The 18,155-nt window shown below is 61.0% G+C and overlaps 2 protein-coding genes across 2 annotated transcripts; one reads left to right on the forward strand and one right to left on the reverse strand.

Moving 5' to 3' along the window:
* Positions 1–170: 170 nt before the first annotated feature.
* On the forward strand, positions 171–6,997 carry ZBTB5 (zinc finger and BTB domain containing 5). Its single transcript, XM_084225124.1, has 2 exons — positions 171–258; positions 2,156–6,997. Exon 2 carries the CDS (start codon positions 2,160–2,162, stop codon positions 4,182–4,184), a length of 2,025 nt encoding a protein of 674 aa, XP_084081250.1. The 5' UTR covers positions 171–258; positions 2,156–2,159; the 3' UTR covers positions 4,185–6,997.
* A 2,293-nt stretch (positions 6,998–9,290) lies between these two features.
* Positions 9,291–14,766, reverse strand: GRHPR (glyoxylate and hydroxypyruvate reductase). Its single transcript, XM_084224642.1, has 9 exons — positions 14,627–14,766; positions 13,885–14,015; positions 13,738–13,810; positions 13,266–13,382; positions 13,047–13,135; positions 12,349–12,453; positions 11,722–11,857; positions 11,240–11,370; positions 9,291–9,473 (listed from the first exon to the last, which is right to left on the reverse strand). The coding sequence occupies exons 1-9, from the start codon at positions 14,695–14,697 to the stop codon at positions 9,352–9,354; spliced, it is 975 nt and encodes a 324-aa protein (XP_084080768.1). The 5' UTR covers positions 14,698–14,766; the 3' UTR covers positions 9,291–9,351.
* Positions 14,767–18,155: the final 3,389 nt, after the last annotated feature.

The raw sequence follows: 18,155 nt of genomic DNA on the forward strand, positions 1-18,155 counted from the left end.
GCTCAGCTCCGATTGGACCAGGTGAGACTCTGCCGGGGCGTGGAAGTAACGAGGTGGCCGATTGGCTGTGAGCAGGGTCCGCGCTGCCAGCGGCCGGAAGTGACGCGCTGTGTCGGCGCGGCGGGGCGGGGTGGGCGGGGCCGGAGCGGCGGGAGCGGGGCCGGGGCCGAGCCCAGTGCCAGTCCCAGGCCCAGTCCCAGGCCCGAGCCCGGGCCCGAGCCCGAGCCTCGCACGGCCCTTACCGCACGGACACCGCAGGTGAGCGGGGCGGGGGGCGGCAGCGAGGCGGAGACCGGTGACCCCGGCGTCGGGCGGGACCGGGGCTCTCCGGTCCCCCCTTTATGTCCCGTGTACGGCACAAAGCGGAGTCTCCCGGTACGTGTGGCCCCGTGCTGATGCCGCGCTGGGTGCAGGCGGCTCTCCGGGAGGGGCACACACCTTGGCAGTTCCAGGTGATGCGCAAGGGAAAGGCGGGCAGAGCACGGCAGTGTCTTGGGAAGAGCACCCTGGTGTCAGCAGGAGACACCGGGGACCCACCGTCAGTTAACGGCCGGACTTGTCAAGGGCTTTACAGTACTCGGTTTTCCCCGCGCTGAGTATTCCGGGTGATAGCTGGTGACGCCCTCCCTGTTCTGAGCCCATCCAAGGACACGGTGGGATCCCTGGGGTGTCCCGGGCAGGGCGAGCAGCTGCTCGGCAAACACAGGCTTGAGCAGGAAGGAAAAAGCAGCAAACCGTCCAAGTTTGAGCATGGACTTTCTGAATCAGCAGGCTTTCATTTCATCCCTCCTCAAAAGTGTGATTCTGGCCATGTGACTTTTTTTTTGGCTGCTTTATGGTCTTGTGCCCATTGATGCTGTGGCGTAGCTGCGGGAAGATAAACGTGAGCACAGGAACTTGGTGTTTGTGCTTTGGGCACACAGATCTCACCAGATCCTACACTTTGCAGTTTTTTCATGAGGAAAAGTTGGGATATTGCCGAGGCTCACCAGGTAGTGTTGAAATGAATCCACTGAGCAGGGCTGATGTTCTGTTAATGAGAGTTGGAGAAGGAGCCACCCTGCCTGCTGCTGCTGGTCTCACGGGGCAGCCGTGCTGTGCCAGCAGCCCTGGTGCTCCTGTGGAGGGCACCCCCTGTGTGAGCAGTGTGTCAGAGGGGCAGCAGAGGGGTGTTACTGCAGTCAGGCTGGCTGACAAGGCAGGGTTTTCCTCTTGGCTGTGAGGTGACCCACGCTGTCCCATTTCCAGCACAGCTGCGTGGTGCTGAGGTCAGCTCTGTGGCAGAACCTGGACTTTCACTGCTCTTCCTTGTCCTCCAGACTCCGGCTTTGATCCTGGGCCCATGTGGTGGTGGTACACTCAGGCCAGTTACTGTTTGCCTGTCTTTCGCTGTCACATTTTGTCTTCAGTGCCAGGTTCACTGCAGCCTGACCAGGACTTCAGCCATAGGATCATACAACAGTTTGGGTTGGGAGGGCACTTTGTCTTGTTCCGCTCCCGGCCATGGCAGGGACACCTTCCACTGTCCCAGGCTGCTCCAAGCCCCAGTTTCCAGCCTGGCCTTGGGCACTGCCAGGGATCCAGCTGGGCCCCCTGCGCCAGAGCCTGCCCACCCTGCCAGGGAACAGTCCCATACTCTACTACTGTCTTTCAATTTGAACCCACTCCCCTCTCTCCTTCCCTGCAGACTCTCATAAATAGTCTGGTCCCACCCTCGTGTAGCCCCTTCAGAGCTGGAGGGCTGTGCTGAGGTCACCCTGCAGCCTTCCCTTCTGCAGCTGGGCAATCCCAGCTCTCTCCCTCTGCTCACAGTGTGGCTGCTGCCCTGCTCTGCTCAGCTGGGCAGTCCCAGCTCTCTCCCTCTGCTCGTGGCACAGCTGCTGCCCCGCTCTGCTCAGCTGGGCAGTCCCAGCTCTCTCCTCTGCTCGCAGCACCCCGCTCTGCTCAGCTGGGCAATCCAGCTCTCTCCCTCTGCTCGCAGCGTGGCTGCTGCCCCGCTCTGCTCAGCTGGGCAGTCCCAGCTCTCTCCTCTGCTCGCAGCACCCCGCTCTGCTCAGCTGGGCAATCCCAGCTCTCTCCCTCTGCTCGCAGCACGGCTGCTGCCCCGCTCTGCTCGGCCTGCTGGCCCACACAGCGCTCCTCTTGTGTTTTGCAGGATCATGGATTTCCCGGGGCACTTTGAGCAGGTCTTCCAGCAGCTCAACTACCAGCGGCTGCACGGGCAGCTGTGCGACTGCGTCATCGTGGTGGGCAACCGGCACTTCAAGGCGCACCGCTCGGTGCTGGCCGCCTGCAGCACGCACTTCCGCGCGCTCTTCACCGTGGCCGAGGGCGACCAGAGCATGAACATGATCCAGCTGGACAGCGAGGTGGTGACGGCCGAGGCCTTCGCCGCGCTCATCGACATGATGTACACCTCCACGCTGATGCTGGGCGAGAGCAACGTGATGGACGTGCTGCTGGCCGCCTCCCACCTGCACCTCAACTCCGTGGTCAAGGCCTGCAAGCACTACCTGACGACGCGGACGCTGCCGCTGTCGCCGCCGAGCGAGCGCGCGCAGGAGCAGAGCGCGCGGCTGCAGCGCTCCTTCATGCTGCAGCAGCTGGGTCTCAGCATCGTCAGCTCGGCGCTGGGCTCGGCGCAGGGCGCCGAGGAGCCGGCGGGCGCCGTGGGCGCGGCGCTGCGCGGCGGGCTGGAGCAGCGCGCCGCCTTCCCCATGCGCCGCCTGCACAAGCGCAAGCAGTCCTCCGAGGAGCGCGCCCGCCAGCGCGCCCGGCCCGCCCTGGACGAGCCCGGCACCGACGGCGCCGCCGAGAGCGGGCAGCCTGTCGTGCACTCGCGCGAGGACTTCTTCTCGCCCGACTCGCTGAAGATGGTGGACAACGCCAAGGCCGACGCGGTGGCCGATAACCAGGAGGACAACACGATCATGTTCGACCAGCCTTTTGGTGCTCAGGAAGATGCTCAAGTGCCCAGCCAGTCTGACAATGGCGGGGGAAACATTTCCCAGATGTCCATGGCGTCCCAGGCCACGCAAGTGGAAACCAGCTTCGACCAGGAGGCTGCCGCTGAGAAGAACAACTTTCCGTGTGAAAATCCAGAGGTCAGCCTGAATGAGAAGGAGCACATGAGGGTGGTGGTGAAGTCTGAGCCCCTGAGCTCCCCGGAGCCTCAGGATGAGGTGAGCGATGTCACCTCCCAGGCGGAGGGCAGCGAGTCCGTGGAGGTGGAAGGAGGGGTGGTGAGTGCAGAGAAAATAGAGCTGAGTCCCGAGAGCAGCGACCGCAGCTTCTCGGACCCCCAGTCCAGCACCGACAGGGTGGGAGACATCCACATCATGGAGGTGTCCAACAACCTGGAACACAAGTCTTCTTTCAGCATTTCAAATTTTTTGACTAAGAGCAGAGGAGGTGGCTTTGGCGCCAGCCAAAACAACGACGACAACATTCCCAACACCACCAGTGACTGCCGGATGGACAGCGACGCGCCTTACCTGATGAGCCCAGAGTCGGGGCCCGCTGGTGGCCACTCCTCTGCCGCCGTCTCGCACGTGGAGAACCCGTTCAGCGAGCCCACGGACTCCCACTTTGTGAGGCCCATGCAGGATGTGATGGGCCTGCCGTGCGTGCAGACCTCCGGCTACCGAGCAGCGGAGCAGTTCGGCATGGATTTTCCCCGCTCAGGCCTGGGCTTGCACTCGCTGTCCCGGGCCATGATGGGCTCCGTGAGAGGCGGCGCCGGCGGCTTTCCCGGCTACCGCCGCATTGCCCCCAAGATGCCCGTGGTGACCTCCGTGCGCGGCTCGCAGCTGCAGGAGAGCTCGTCGGGCTCGCAGCTGATGCTGAACGGGAGCGCGTCCTTCGAGAGCGGGCACCTGTCGCAGCCGGGCCCGCCGCAGCTGACGCGCGCCTCGGCCGACGTGCTGTCCAAGTGCAAGAAGGCTCTGTCGGAGCACAACGTGCTGGTGGTGGAGGGCGCGCGCAAGTACGCCTGCAAGATCTGCTGCAAGACCTTCCTGACGCTGACGGACTGCAAGAAGCACATCCGCGTGCACACGGGGGAGAAGCCCTACGCCTGCCTCAAGTGCGGCAAGCGCTTCAGCCAGTCCAGCCACCTCTACAAACACTCTAAGACCACCTGCCTCAGGTGGCAGAGCAGCAACCTGCCCAGCAGCTTGCTGTGAGCGGAGGAGCCTCGCTGCCGGCGGGGACGGGCGGCGCACACCGGCGTGCCACGGTGCCGGCACGGCTCGGCTCTGCCTTTGGGGATATCCGGTACCTACCTCGCGGTGTCGCCGCCGGGAGCCGCGCGGCGGGATGGGGATGAGACCCCGCGGCGGGGATGGGGATGTGACCCCACGGCCACGAGCCCCTTTGCAGGGCAGAGGGGCGACAGCACGGGGGTCTCCTGAAATAGCACGGTCTGAGAACAACAAACTGACCTGCTCGTTTCTTTTCTCTTTTTTTTTTTTCCTTCTCTCTAAAGCATTTTGTAACAGTGAAAGCATTTAAATGATTACTGTAACATGAGTTGCTGCATTACGTGAGGATGGTGGTGCAGACCCCTTACCTTGAAAAGAGAAAGACGGCTTAGGCTGCACCTGTCTGACATAATGCTTTAAAATACGCTACTTATGACAATAGTTCTAGGATTATGAATGTATGTTTGGCTGTTTTGTAGTAAAGGACACTGTGTAATCAAGGTGCTTAAATTAAATCCCAGACAAGTAACTTTTGGACTGCCAGGTGTACATATAACTTTAATACAGCAAGATCTGGATATTTGGCTGGTATTTTTTTCTGTAGAAGCGAGTATTAAGTGGTAAGTGAAGTACTGTCTCTTGCTTGTGCTATTCCTAGCAGTATTTTAACCAGTTTGTATCTCCTATGTTACAATTCTATATACGCAGAAGTTTGAGCAGAGCTTGTCTTTGTCTGTTGTTTTGAAGGAGAGGGAACTTGTGATGGCTTTTTTGGCCACGTAAGGCAGTATCTCGCTGTTCCCCGATGCCCACGGCCCATCTGGTCCCCGTTATGGCGTGAGCATGTTGTCTTTTTCTCTTATCTCCAGGCTTTAATTTCCTGCCCTGCGCACTGAGTGACTTCCCTTCGCAGCTGTGGGTCTGTCCTTGGAGCAAATCGCTGCTAGGTCAGGAGCAATTCTCCTTTGCCATATTGCACAGAATCACAGAGTATGCTCAGTTGGAAGGGAGCCCTCAGAATCACTGTGTCCAGCTCCTGGCCTTGCAGAGGACAATCCCATCTTGTGCCTGACACTTCTTCGCCTCAGGCAGCTTTGGGGTTGTGACCCTGTCCCTGGGGATCTTGTTCAGTGCCAGACCACCCTCTGGGTGAAAAACCTTTCCTGATAGCCAACCTAAACCTCCCCTGGTTCACCTTCAGCTGTTTTCTCACCTCCTGTCCCCGGTCATGAGAGTGAGGAGCTCGGTACCTGCCCTTCTGCTGCTCCTCAGGAGGATGATGAAGGCCCCGGTGAGGTCTGACCTCAGTGTCCTCTCCTCCACTCTGAGCAGGCCAAGTGCCCTCAGCCACTCCTCGTACAGCTGCCTCTCCAGAGCCCTCAGCAGCCCCGTGGCCTCCTCTGGACAGCCTCCCAACAGCGTCATGTCTTTGGTATGATGGTGCTCAGAACTGCCCCAGCACTTGAGGTGAGGCTGCCCCAGAGCAGAGCAGAGCAGAGCAGAGCAGGACAATCCTCCCTCACCTTGCTGCTGACACCCCCAGGCTGTCACTGGCCCTCCTGGCTGCTCACATTCTGTAAAATGTCCTTGTCAAATCCACTTAAGCTAGTGTCATAAAAGTACTTTCCCCCATACATTGAAAAAAAGCTAATGTAAATTTAATTTTTTAAAAATGGCACTGTATACACACAGCAGAAATTTATCTTTTTCTACATAAATCATGTAAGTCTCTTTTTAATTTTCTCTTCTTTGGTGCCACCGTCCCTTAACACTGCCTGCAGTCTCCTTTCTTCCTTGTCAGAGGTGCACACGCACTGTGCTCAGCATTGTTAAGTTTTAAAATAAACTTGCAGAGCATTTCTGCTGATGGTAAATGGTGCTCAGCTGAGAGGGGCTGGGTCAGGGCTGCAGCATGCCCTTCTGCTCAGGTGAGACAGAGGATTCCCTGCACCTGCCCTGTCAGCCTGTCGTTTGCACCTTGACCATCTGAGGAGCGCAGAAACACAGGAGATGCTTGGGTTAATTCCTTTAAAATGTTAATATTTTGTTATAGGGTTTACTAACGGTCATATCTCTGGCTCTTGATTTTTTTTTTTAAGCATTAAAATAACACTTTTTTGAAGCAGTGGGATATGCTGTGTTTTGTTTTGAATAATTTCCTTAATGGGGACTAACAGCACTGAGTTGCAGAAACACTCTCCCAAACATCAATAAACTGCAGTATTTTGTACTTAAATATTTTCTTGTGTTGCTTTATTAAGTAACACTCTTTCATCCTCATTGCATTTCTAGTGTTTTGCATTTCAAAACCAAGGCTTTTTTTTCATTTTGTGTTTCCTGTAGCACATCCACATTTTGGAATTATTGCAATGTTTTGGATTAAAGCATCTCCCTGCGCAGGGAGACTAGGAACTGATACGAGCAGATAAACACCTGACTGGACTCTTGAAGTGTTTCTATAAAGATTTTAACGTGGAATATCAGTTCTGTATTCTTTCTTTGTGAAGAATTTCTGAAGGAGCGTTTTTGGCAGCGGCAGCTTTAAATTCCACGGTCGGTTGGTGTGAGGCCTGGAGCCTGCAGCTGCCTCGAAGCCTTCTGAGTCTTCCTGAACACAGCAATAAATTCCTGGGGATAGCATGAACAAACTCCTGTGGCCTGAGCTGCCCGCTCCAGTGAAGGGATCCCACCCCACAGCCTGGAGAGCTGATGCTGAACTGTGCTCAGAGCTGAGCTTTGCACCTGGGATCTCGCGTGGAGGCGTGGGGCTGTCTGTTCCAAAACACCTGGAAATAAACCCTGCATTTTGTCTGGTTGTGTCTGCCTGGCTTCACTGGCGTGGTGCTCTCCACACCAGCTTGTACAGAAAAAATTGTGACCGCACAAGGGATCATAAAAATCTCACCTTGGTAATAATTTTGTCCCTGACAGAGTTCTTTGTATTACTTTTGTTAATGAAGTAATATTTACACAGCACCCGTGAAATTCATGATCCGTAGTCACTGCTGCTCTCCTCATCATGGGAGGATGTCTCAGGTGCAGGAGGTGCTTGTCTCGAAGGAGTCCTGGGTTGGACACCTGAAGCCCCGTGCTCCAGGTCCCCGTGGCAGCTGATTTACAGCTGGGTGTCTGTTTCTTAGCACACCTGGGGAGTCTGACACACCTGCTCAGACACCAGGTCGGTCCCTGTCCTCACCAGGAACCTCTCAGATGCTTGGTCCCCATCCTTCAGTGTCAGAGCAGCTCCAGCAGCTCCAGCAGCATCCTGAGAGTCAGCGCTGAGGAGTGCTGGAGAGCAGGGAGCTCCCCGCTGGCCCACGGCCCGGTGTTCACAGCAGAGGCAGTCCTTATTTCCACTGCAGCCAGCTGGGGTGCCCAGAGCACACTCCCTTCCTCCCCACCAGCACTGCCACCGGCTTTCTGCTCAGTCCACCTTACAAACCTCCAGAAGTATTTCTGGCAGGCCAGCACAAGGCAACCAGCCATGCCTGTGAATCAAAACTGTCACAATTCCTCCTGTGATGCAGGGCAACTCCCACCAGCTGTTACTGCTACCGGAGTCCTTCACTGAGCCTCTGGGAAATCCCAGCAGGGATTTGGGACAGGAGGGGACAGGGGTGTGCTGGCTGAGCCCCAGCTCTGGCTGCAGGCTGCGTGCTGAGCTCAGGCTCCCTCCCCACACCAGGGCTGTGCTGCTGCCTGCTGCTCGCCCCTCCTGCCCACCGCACGCTCCTCGTCCCCTCCCCTCGTGCTGCTGGCCCCAACAGCTCTGGTCCCCTGACTGCTGGGGGCACAGGGGGCAGTGGGGCTTGTCCTGGGGCGCAGCACTGGGAGAACATGTACAAACCCATCCCGGTGGGGCGGGTCAGCCACTGGCACCCCACAGGGTCCAGCTGGGCACACCACAGGGGCTGCTGTGTCCTCCTCGTGGGCCTGCACAGCACCGAGGGCTGTGGTGGGACTGGGAGGAGGAGGAGGAGCAGGAGGGCTGATGGAGAGCCACCGCTGAAAAGGAACCTGAGCCCAGGTGTGCCCTTCAGCATGTTCCCCGGCGTGAGGGCTGGGAGCACTCGGAGCTGGTTTGGGACTGGTGACAGAGGCCAGAGATCACACTGGGGACACCTGTGGGGTGCTGGGGTGGGTCACACTGCATGGCTGTGACTGAGCTGTGACAGGGCTCTCCCCTCTGCCACATGGTCACCGATGCTGAGGGGCCATGGCAAGGCCAGTGCCCATCCCAGGGCAGATCCACCCCCATGCTGCAGGACAGGCCAGCTGGACCCCAGGCTCGTCCAAGCTGGGGCTGTCCACACCCCAGAAGTGTCCAAGGCCAGGCTGGACAGGGCCTGCACCAGTCTGGGACAGGGAAGGTGTCCCTGCCCATGGCAGGAATGAGATGATCCATAACGTCCCTTCCAGCCCAACCATCAATCTGTGATCAATGGCACAGAGAGGTGGGCTCAGGTTCCAGCCCTGATTATGGGACAGTGGCTGCAGGACACATGGATCCCCAAAGCCCTCGAGATGTGCCCATCAGGCCCTCCTGGCAGCTGGAGACTCAGGCCCCACTCAGGCTCTCTTCTGCACCGACAAAAGTCACTGCACATCTGAGAACCACGAGGGCAGCTGCAGCCAGGACCTACAAAGGCGTACCAGAACCTCCCAGTGAATTCCAGCTGCCACCCACTCTGGATCTGTGCCCGGGATTGGTTATGGATACAGAGGCAGAGCTGGAGGCTCCTGGGGAGCTGCACAAGCCTGGTCTGTGCTTTTCTTTAGACCCCTCAAGCGCAGGATTATGCAGTGCCACTGACTGCACAGCAGCACTGGGTGCGTGGGCTGGCAGCAGCTCCCGTGGCAGCAGCAGCCTGCATGGACAGAGCTGTTCCCTCTCCTCCCTTCCTGGCCACAAGCCCAGGGAAGGCACTCCTGCCTCTCCCCGTGCCCAGGAGCCAGGTTTTGAGGCTGGATGCGCTGCAGCAGCTCCCTGGCAGCACCTCCGGCACGGCGAGCACTCCGCACGCAGCGCCAGCCCAGCCCCACCGCGCTCCCTGCCCTCAAGTGACACAGCACCACACTGCCTCGGCTGCCGCTCTTTAATGACCGGGCACGGGAGGGCTCGGGCTGGCGTGCCCCGGTGCCGCCGCCGTCAGAGGCTCAGCTCGTGGGGCATGGGCTCGCCGCGCAGCCCGGCCAGCAGGTTCCGGGCCGCCAGCACGGCCATGGTGCTCCGCGTGGCGTAGGTGGCGCTCCCGATGTGCGGCAGGACCACTGCAGGGACAGCGGGACACGGGTCACCCCCACCGCCCCCCGCCCCGCCAGGCACGGCGTCCGGGCGGGGGTATTCGGGCAGCGATAAACGTGTCATGTTCCTGCTCTAAGTAATGTACTCATTAAATACGCGTGCAGGAATTATGGTCTTGTTTCAGAGCTCTCAAATCTCAAAGTACTGCAAATATTTCCAGGAAGTCTCAGCTCTTAACACTCCTCACACTGTCTACTTCGAGAAATAATGCAAACCAATTAAAAATGAGTTTAGCTAAAAGGTAAAACAGCTATAGGTTTGCACTTCAGAAAGAGACACTCATGGGCAGTTCCAAATTTTCATGGATGTTCCTATGGTTTCTTTTTGGAACATACTCTTCCTGCTCCAGAAACCCTCTCCCCACAGAGGGAGGACATCCTGTGAGACGCTGGCCAAGCAAGCTCCTTCCTAGCCATCCTTCCTCAGCTGCATCATCCTCCCCCAGAGAAGACAGGTCTCAGTCCTGGCCTGCACCTGCCCCATGCCCCACGCCCCATATAGCACACCCCACATCCCATGCTCCGAGCCTCACACCCCATGTCTCCCCCCCATGTCCCACATCCCACGCCCCACACCCCATGCCCCATGTCCCACACCCCATGTCCCATGCCCTATGTCCCACACCCCATGCCCCACGTCCCATGTCCCATGCCCCATGTCCCACATCCCATGCCCCACGTCTCCCCCACCATGTCCCACACCCCATGCCCCATGTCCCACGCCCCATGTCCCATGTCCCACGCCCCATGTCCCATGTCCCACGTCTCACGTCCCATGTCTCACGTCCCACATCCCACACCCCATGCCCCATGCCCCACATCCCACGCCCCACATCTCCCCCACCATGCCCCATGTCCCACACCCCATGCCCCACGCCCCATGTCCCATGTCTCACGTCCCATGTCCCACATCCCCCGCCCCACGTCCCATGTCCCACGCCCCATGTCCCACATCCCACGTCCCACGTCTCCCCCGCCATGTCCCACACCCCACGCCCCATGCCCCACATCCCATGCCCCACGTCCCATGTCCCACGCCCCATGTCCCACATCCCACGTCTCCCCCGCCATGTCCCACACCCCACGCCCCATGCCCCACATCCCATGCCCCACGCCCCACATCCCACGCCCCACGTCTCCCCCGCCACGTCCCACACCCCATGCCCCATGTCCCACATCCCACACCCCATGTCCCACGCCCCATGCCCCACACCCCATGTCCCACATCCCATGTCCCACCCTCCCAGGGTCTCAAGCACCCAGGTAACAGGCTGCCCATGTCCCCAGCAGCACTCCCGGGACCAGGACTCCCCCAGACAAACCCAGCAGCCCCCTTTCAGCCAGTGGGGAATTTTCCACCACGGTTTGTGCCCAGGAGCGCACAGAGCACCCCAGCTGGGCAGGGCCTGAGCTGGGAACTGGTTTCTGTTTCGTGCCCCTGCTGATGCCAGATCCTGCACCAATGTCACACATTGAATGAAGAGCCATCACAAAGGCTATCTCAATGGCTTTCTGGAACATTAAAACAGTTCCCACACTTGTTTGGTATCACGCTGATGGGTTTTTACCCCCCAGCAGCTCCCTGCACTGCACAGCAGCGCACTGAACACACCTGACCTGCCTGTCCTGCGCTCCGCTGCCCACTGCCCCAGGGGTGGTGCCCAGGGGTCCCTGTCACACCTGTCCCCGTGGAGGCAGCAGCTCTGGAGGAGGCTCTGCAGCCCCGCACTCACCGCAGTTCTTGAGGGACAGCAGCGGGTGGTCAGTGGGCAGCGGCTCCGGCGTGGTCACGTCCAGCCCAGCGGCCGCGATCTGGCCCTGGGCCAGCGCCTCGTACAGATCCTCCTGGTTCACCACAGCCCCCCTGCCAGGGCAGGGTGACAGCCTGGCTCACTGCTGAGGCTCCAGGGGCACAGAGGCAGGGTCCCCAGGACTGCCTGAGCAGAGCTCAGACCCTCTCTGGGTGTGCCTGAGCATCCCAGCAGTGAGCTGCCCCTGCTCCAGCTGCCCACGCTGGGGGAAGAGCTGGGTGCTCCTGAATTATTTATCTTGCCTTGGCTCACTCCCAAGGGGCCTTGGCAAATGCTCCCAGCGGCTGCAGCCATGAAGGCTGCACTGCTGTCTGGACTCAGAGCCCAGCAGATCCCCCCACCCTCTCAGGCCTGTGGAAGGGCCAGGTCTGCCTTCTCCAGGCGCGAGTCTGGGCTGCCAGTACCTGCTGGTGTTGACAAACACAGAAGTCTTCTTCATCCTGCCAAAGAAGTCCTTGTTGCACATGCCCTGGGTAGCTGGGCTCAGGGCACAAGTGACCACCACGAAGTCCGACTCCTCGGCCAGCCTGGTGAGCGGGACTGGGCAGGAACAGGGAAACACCCCACTGCAGCCAGCCCTGCCCTCAGCCCTGCCCAGGGCCAGCTGCAGGACACCCTGCTCCCCCCAGCAGGACCCCTGGAACCCAGCCCGTGGGGACAGCCCACCGCAGCCCCCTCCTCCCAGGAGCAGCTGTCACATTTTGCTCCTGTTCTCTGTGTCCAGCTTCCCTGTGGGAATGGAGCTGACAGAAAATCCCCAATGCAGGGACACGGGGCAGGGGAACAGCAGCAGGACCAGTGCAGTTCCCACAGTGCTCTGGTGAACCCCTGTGAGCCCACCCCTCACCTGGCTCAGAGGAGGCAGGGTCCCCTGTCAGCCCCGTGGGGCACAGCTGGGACGTGGCAGCCCCTCACCCTGGGTACCCCCAGGAGCCCCTCGACCCCCAGCTCCCACCCTGCAGGTGACCAGCGCTGTGCCAGCCCTGCTGCTCCCTGGCTGGTGCCCGACCCTGCCCCGGGGCTGTCCTTACCAAACTCAGCCCCAAATTCTGCCGCGCTCTCGGGCTTGGGGCCGCTGCCGGTGTACAGAAACTTCCTGACCCCAAAGGGCTTCAGGCGCCGGGCAACCGCCTGTCCTGGGAGGGAGGGACAAGGACAAGGACAGGGGCTGGGCTGCCGTGGCTGCACAGCACCCAGAGCCTCTGCAGGGCTGCAGGGGGGTCACCCTGCCTGGCTGCGGGGAGGGCACAGGGATGTTCTGCTCTGGAAAGGGCCCATGGACACCGAGCCCGGGGCTGCCCGGGGAGCAAGGACAGGGAGGGCTGCCTGCTGCAAAGTCCACAGCTCCACAGTGTCCTCTGGACTTTGCCACTGCATTTGTGTAACTGAGGACAGGAGGAGGCCGAGGTTGCTGCAGGGGCTGGGGCTGGTGGAAGCACGGAACACCTGAGGCTTTAAGGCTGAGGCTGGAGAGCCAGTGGAGCAGCTGGGGAGGCTCTGCAGGCTGCCCTCAGTGCTCACAGGGTTTAAACAGGGGAGCAGCAGGCCACCACCTCGGCTGAGTCACAGAGACTCAGAACAGTCTGGGCTGGAAAAGTCTGCCAAGACCATCTCATTCCAACTCTCCCAGTTCCGGCAGGGGCACCTCCAGTAGCCCAGGCTGAAGGTGAGGCTCCAAGCCCAGCCTGCCACTGCTGCGGACGGGGATCTGCTCTCTGAGCTGCCTTACCTATCCTGCCCAGCCCGATGATGCCCACGGTGCTGTCAGACAGGCCATACCCGCACATCCACAGGGGCTTCCAGGTGGTCCAGCCGCCACTGGCAGGGAGAGCAGGACAGGAGCAGGGTCACGGACCGGTCAGAACCCTGCCCAGGCGCTCGGAGTGAGCTGCACGAACCTCTGCAGCCCCCTGCCCAGCCCGGGCAGCCTCGGCGGGCTCTCACTCACCTCCGGACCTGCTCGGCAGCCTCGGGCAGCCGGCGGCAGGCGGACAGCAGCAGCGCCACGGACAGCTCGGCGGTGGCGTCGGTCAGCACGTCCGGGGTGTAGCCCACGCGGATCCCCCTGCCAGCCAGAGCGGGCTCTGGGGGCTCCCCTGCCAGCCCGGGAGCCAGCACTGTGCCCGGCCCAGCCCCGGGGCTCTCAGCCCTCCGGACACCCCCGTCCCCAGGCAGTCCTTGCTCGGCACAGCAGCGCCCAAAGGCTCCCGCAGCCCTGGCGTGGCTGGGGTGACCCCGGCCAGGAGAGGGGTGCAGGTGGCTGACCCCAGCCGCCTCGGGAGCCCACTGCGGGATGTGGGTGTGCCGGGGAAGGGGTCCCGAACTGGGCACAGGGCAGGGGGTGCAGACCGGGGGAGGGAACGAACGGCGGGGTCAGAGCAGGGGAGGGCTGGAGCAGGGCAGGAGAGGGGCAGCGTTACCGCTTCTTGATCTCGTCCAGGGCCAGGTGGTCAAAGCCCACGGACATCGTGCTGATGACCTTCAGGCCGGGCCCTGTAAGACACGACGGGCGCTGCCGCGGCTGTCCCGGGCCCGGGGCAGGCGGGGGGAGCGGGGTCCGCACGTACCGGCCGCGTCCAGCACCTCGCGGTCGATGCGGTCCGTGAGCAGGCAGAGCAGCCCGCTCTTCCCCGCCACGCCCGCCAGCAGCTCGGCCCGCGGCACCGGCTCCTCTGAGTCCCACTGCTGCACGCGGCACCTGCGGCACCGCACCGTCAGACACCGGGACCGGGACCGGCACCGGGACCGGCACCGGGACCGGCCCTCCGAGTCCCACTGCTGCACGCGGCACCTGCGGCACCGCACCGTCACACACCGGGACCGGGACCGGGACCGGCACCGGCTCCTCCGAGTCCCACTGCTGCACGCGGCAGCTGCGGCACCGCACCGTCACACACCGGCACCGGGACCGGCACCGGGACCAGCACCGGGACCGGCACCGTCACACACCGGCACAGGGACCGGCACCGGGACCGGCACCGGTACCGGCACCGGGACCGGCACCGGCACGAGGAGCGGCACCGTCACATACCGGCACCGGCTCCTCCGAGTCCCACTGCTGCACGTGGCGCCCGCGGCACCGCACCGTCACACACCGGGACCGGCACCGGGACCGGCACCGGGACCGGCACCGGCTCCTCCGAGTCCCACTGCTGCACGTGGCGCCCGCGGCACCGCACCGTCACACACCGGCACCGGCGCCGGGCCCGTCACATCCAGCAGCGGGAGCGGCACCGGGCCGCGGCGGCACCGCCACCGAGAGTCGCCGGCGCAGCCGCCGCAGCGGGACTCGCCGCGCCCCGCGCTCACCCGCTGGCCTGGGACAGCACCCGCAGCCCCTCGGCCGGGATCCGCCGCGTCACGAACACCGACATGGCCATGGCCGCTGCCACCGCGCCCGCCACCGTGCCGCCACCGCCGGGACAGCCCCGGCACACCGGAACCGCCCCGAGCCGCCGGAACCGCCCCGAGCCGCCGGAACCGCCCGCCCGCCGCTCCGGGGCCGCCCCGCCCCGGACCCGCCTCCGGCCGGGCCGCTCGGTGCGTGCGGACAGCCCTGCCGGGGACATGGGGACACCTCTGCGCAGGAAAAGGGGGCTCGGGGGGCCCCTGTGGCCCTGCACGGCTCCAGGGGACAGGGACAGGAGAGAGGGAACGGCCCCAGGCCGGGCCAGGGCAGGCTCAGGGTGGGCACAGCAGGAATTTCCCCATGGAAAGGGGGCTCAGCAACTGCCTTGGCACTGCCCAGGGGGGTTTGCAGTGCCCAGCCCTGCAGGTGTCACCTGGAGGTGGCACTTGGAGCTCTGGGCTGGGGACAGGGTGGGGATCCGTGGTGTCAGAGTTCTTGTACAGCCCGATAGATCCATGGTGCTGTGACACCCCCGTGCATGACACACAGACAGGTGTGTGCACACACCAGTGCCCACCTGCACGTACAGGTGTGGGCATTCTTACACACACACAGCGTCGGGGGCTTCTTTGGCCTGATTTCCCCCCAAACCTCTGGTGGCAGCTTTGGGGCATGCACCGGGGTCACCTGCCCCCTCTCGCTGGACTGTGAGACTCTGCTCATTAATTAACCCAGACTTAATTGCCTGGAGAGCTGATTCAAACACGCTGTGTGGCTGCAGGGGCAGGGCAACCTGCAGTGGATATTTTCACCCCCGACGAGGGGGAAAGAATGATGCACCTGACTCCATCCTATCAGAAGGCTAATTAATTACTTCATTACACTATAGTATTCTATATTATATCACGCCGTGCTACATTGCATCTACACTGAATCTGCCAAGCACTCAGCTCAACTCCAACTGCTCTGAACCTCGTGGCTGCCAGCCCACAGTCCCGACACACACACACCCCCCTGGCCCTGACAGCCAAGGAACCAAACTCCATCACTGTGGGAAACAATCTCCACATTGCCCTCGACTGTGGCACAGCACAGGCACAGCAAGCGAGACAAGAATTGTTTTTCCTTCCTCTGAGGCTCAGAGAATGTGAAACCCAGAAATATTCTTGGGAAGGATTGTGCCTTGCCTTTCTCTGTGAGGAGAGATGTTGTCACAGGAGCCCAAGGGTGCTGTGATTCAGCAGCTGGCAGAGCTGTGCTGTCTCTTGGAATGAGCAGAGGCAGACAGGGAAACACAACACGTTTGTGGGCAGAGGGAACGCGCAGTTTGAGGTACATGCACCAGAATATGGCTCCATGTGGGGTTCATCCTGCTGCTCCAGGTGGGATTTCCCTTACCATGATGTACCATCAGCACACTGTCAGATTATGCGGGCAGAATTGGCTTTATATTTTAGTAATTGCTTGAAAGTTTGTTTTATGCTGCTGAGCTGGGTATCATTCGAGCTGACACCTTATCTGCTGCTGATCAGTCTGGATTAGTGTTGGGAGTGCCTGCTCTCCAGGGTGACAGCTCCAGGCTCACCCTGCTGGGCTTTTCCAATTCCCCAGTGGACATGGTGGAGACACCCCCAGACACCTGAGCAGCCCCCAAGCTCTGGGCCAGTGGCACAGAGAGACAGAGACCCCTGAGAGGGTTTATTTACCGTGGAGTGCAGTCCCCCAGGCCCTCCCTGTCCCTGTTGAAGGGAGGGCATGGTGCTGTGCTCCTGCCCTGCATCCCTCAGGGTCACCTGGCTCTGGATCACCTTCCCTTGTTTCCATTTGGGGCGTTTCTGGGTAAACCCCACACACATGTGTAAATGCCCAATTCTGTTTGCAGCAGGCAGACCTGACTGTCCCAGCTCTGGGAAACTGAAAACCTTTCAAAGAGGGCTGGAAGAGAGGGAGAGGAATGGGTGGTGGGACACTGCCACACCTCTCTGCCCCCCAGGTGTGGCTGCCACTCTTCCACACTCCCTGCTGCCAAATGGGAAGGACACAGGCAGAGTTGGGAATGCCACCCTCTCTTGTACTGCCGGAGCTTGACTGATGTCAGGGTGGGACGGCCACCCCAGGCACAGATGGCAGCTCTCCAGAGGGTGCAGGAACCTCCACAGGTGTGGCAGCCCCCTTGCAAAAAGCCAGAGGATGGCTGGGTGTCTACTCATCCCATCCCATCCCATCCCATCCCATCCCATCCCATCCCATCCCATCCCATCCCATCCCATCCCATCCCATGGATCCCATCCCATCCCATGGATCCCATCCCATCCCATCCCATCCCATCCCATCCCATCCCATCCCATCCCATCCCATCCCATCCCATCCCATCCCATCCCAATCACTGGGAATCCACACAATCAGAGGGGTTTGGGAAGCTGCAGGAGGCCTCAGAGACAGCAGAGCTGAGATTGGAGCTGAGCAGCAGCATGAGATTGGTCAGCAGAGAAATTATGTAAAATGTAGAGAAGCAAGGACAAACAGAACCACGGTCTGTGTATTCACACCTGTCCAGAATAACTCCCCAAGCTGCAGAAAAGTTTATCCAGTGAGATGTCAGGGAGTTCTCAGCCTAACAACGGAGCTCTGTGCACTGTGTTGGAGGCTCACAGGCAGTGCTGGATTTGAAATAAGCAGCATTGTTTAACCCAAGGTACCTGTGCTCACAGTGCTGGGTGGAACCACTGTCAGCGTGCTTCTGCTCTGTGTGAGTGGTGAAAAACCTTCCAGAGTGAGCTGTGACCTCGAGTTCTGTGTCTGCTGCCTGGGACGGGAGCTGCTGGCACCTTCCCACTGTCACAGCCCTGCACTGAGGCTGCTGCTGGAAAATCAAACAGCTCAAGGCACGTCCCAGCAGCCCTGTCCTGTCTGGGTGTGTGCACAGACCCCAGGCAGTGACACCCATCCCTGCTGCTGGCCCTGTCCCTGTCCCTCTCCGGCTGGGAGGGGGGCTGTGGCTCTCGGGGTGTGCAGGGCTGGAGCTGGACTACCTGGCATCCCTGCAGGTGGGACAGGTGGAGCCGGGAGGAGCCCTGGTGGTGGGGCCAGACCAGCAGGGCTGGGGGCCAGCCTCTCCAGAGCCTGTCTGTGGGACACACCTGGGATGGACAGCTCCTGCTCCAGAGGAGGCAGGACAGGACAGGTGTGTGCCAGGACAGGTGTGTGCCAGGACAGGGGTGTGCCAGGACAGGTGTGTGACAGGACAGGTGTGCCCAGGACAGGTGTGTGCCCAGGACAGGTGTTCCGTGTATGCCAGGACAGGTGTGTGCCCAGGACAGGTGTTCTGTGTGTGCCAGGACAGGGGTGTGCCAGGACAGGTGTGCCAGGACAGGTGTTCTGTGTGTGCCAGGACAGGTGTCCGGGGTGTGCCAGGACAGGTGTGCCCAGGACAGGGGTGTGCCCAGGACAGGGGTGTGCCCAGGACAGGTGTGCCAGGACAGGGGTGTG

The sequence above is a fragment of the Fringilla coelebs genome, assembly GCF_963513975.1.
Source record: "Fringilla coelebs genome assembly, chromosome: Z".
In the NCBI taxonomy this organism is placed as follows: Eukaryota; Metazoa; Chordata; class Aves; order Passeriformes; family Fringillidae; genus Fringilla; species Fringilla coelebs.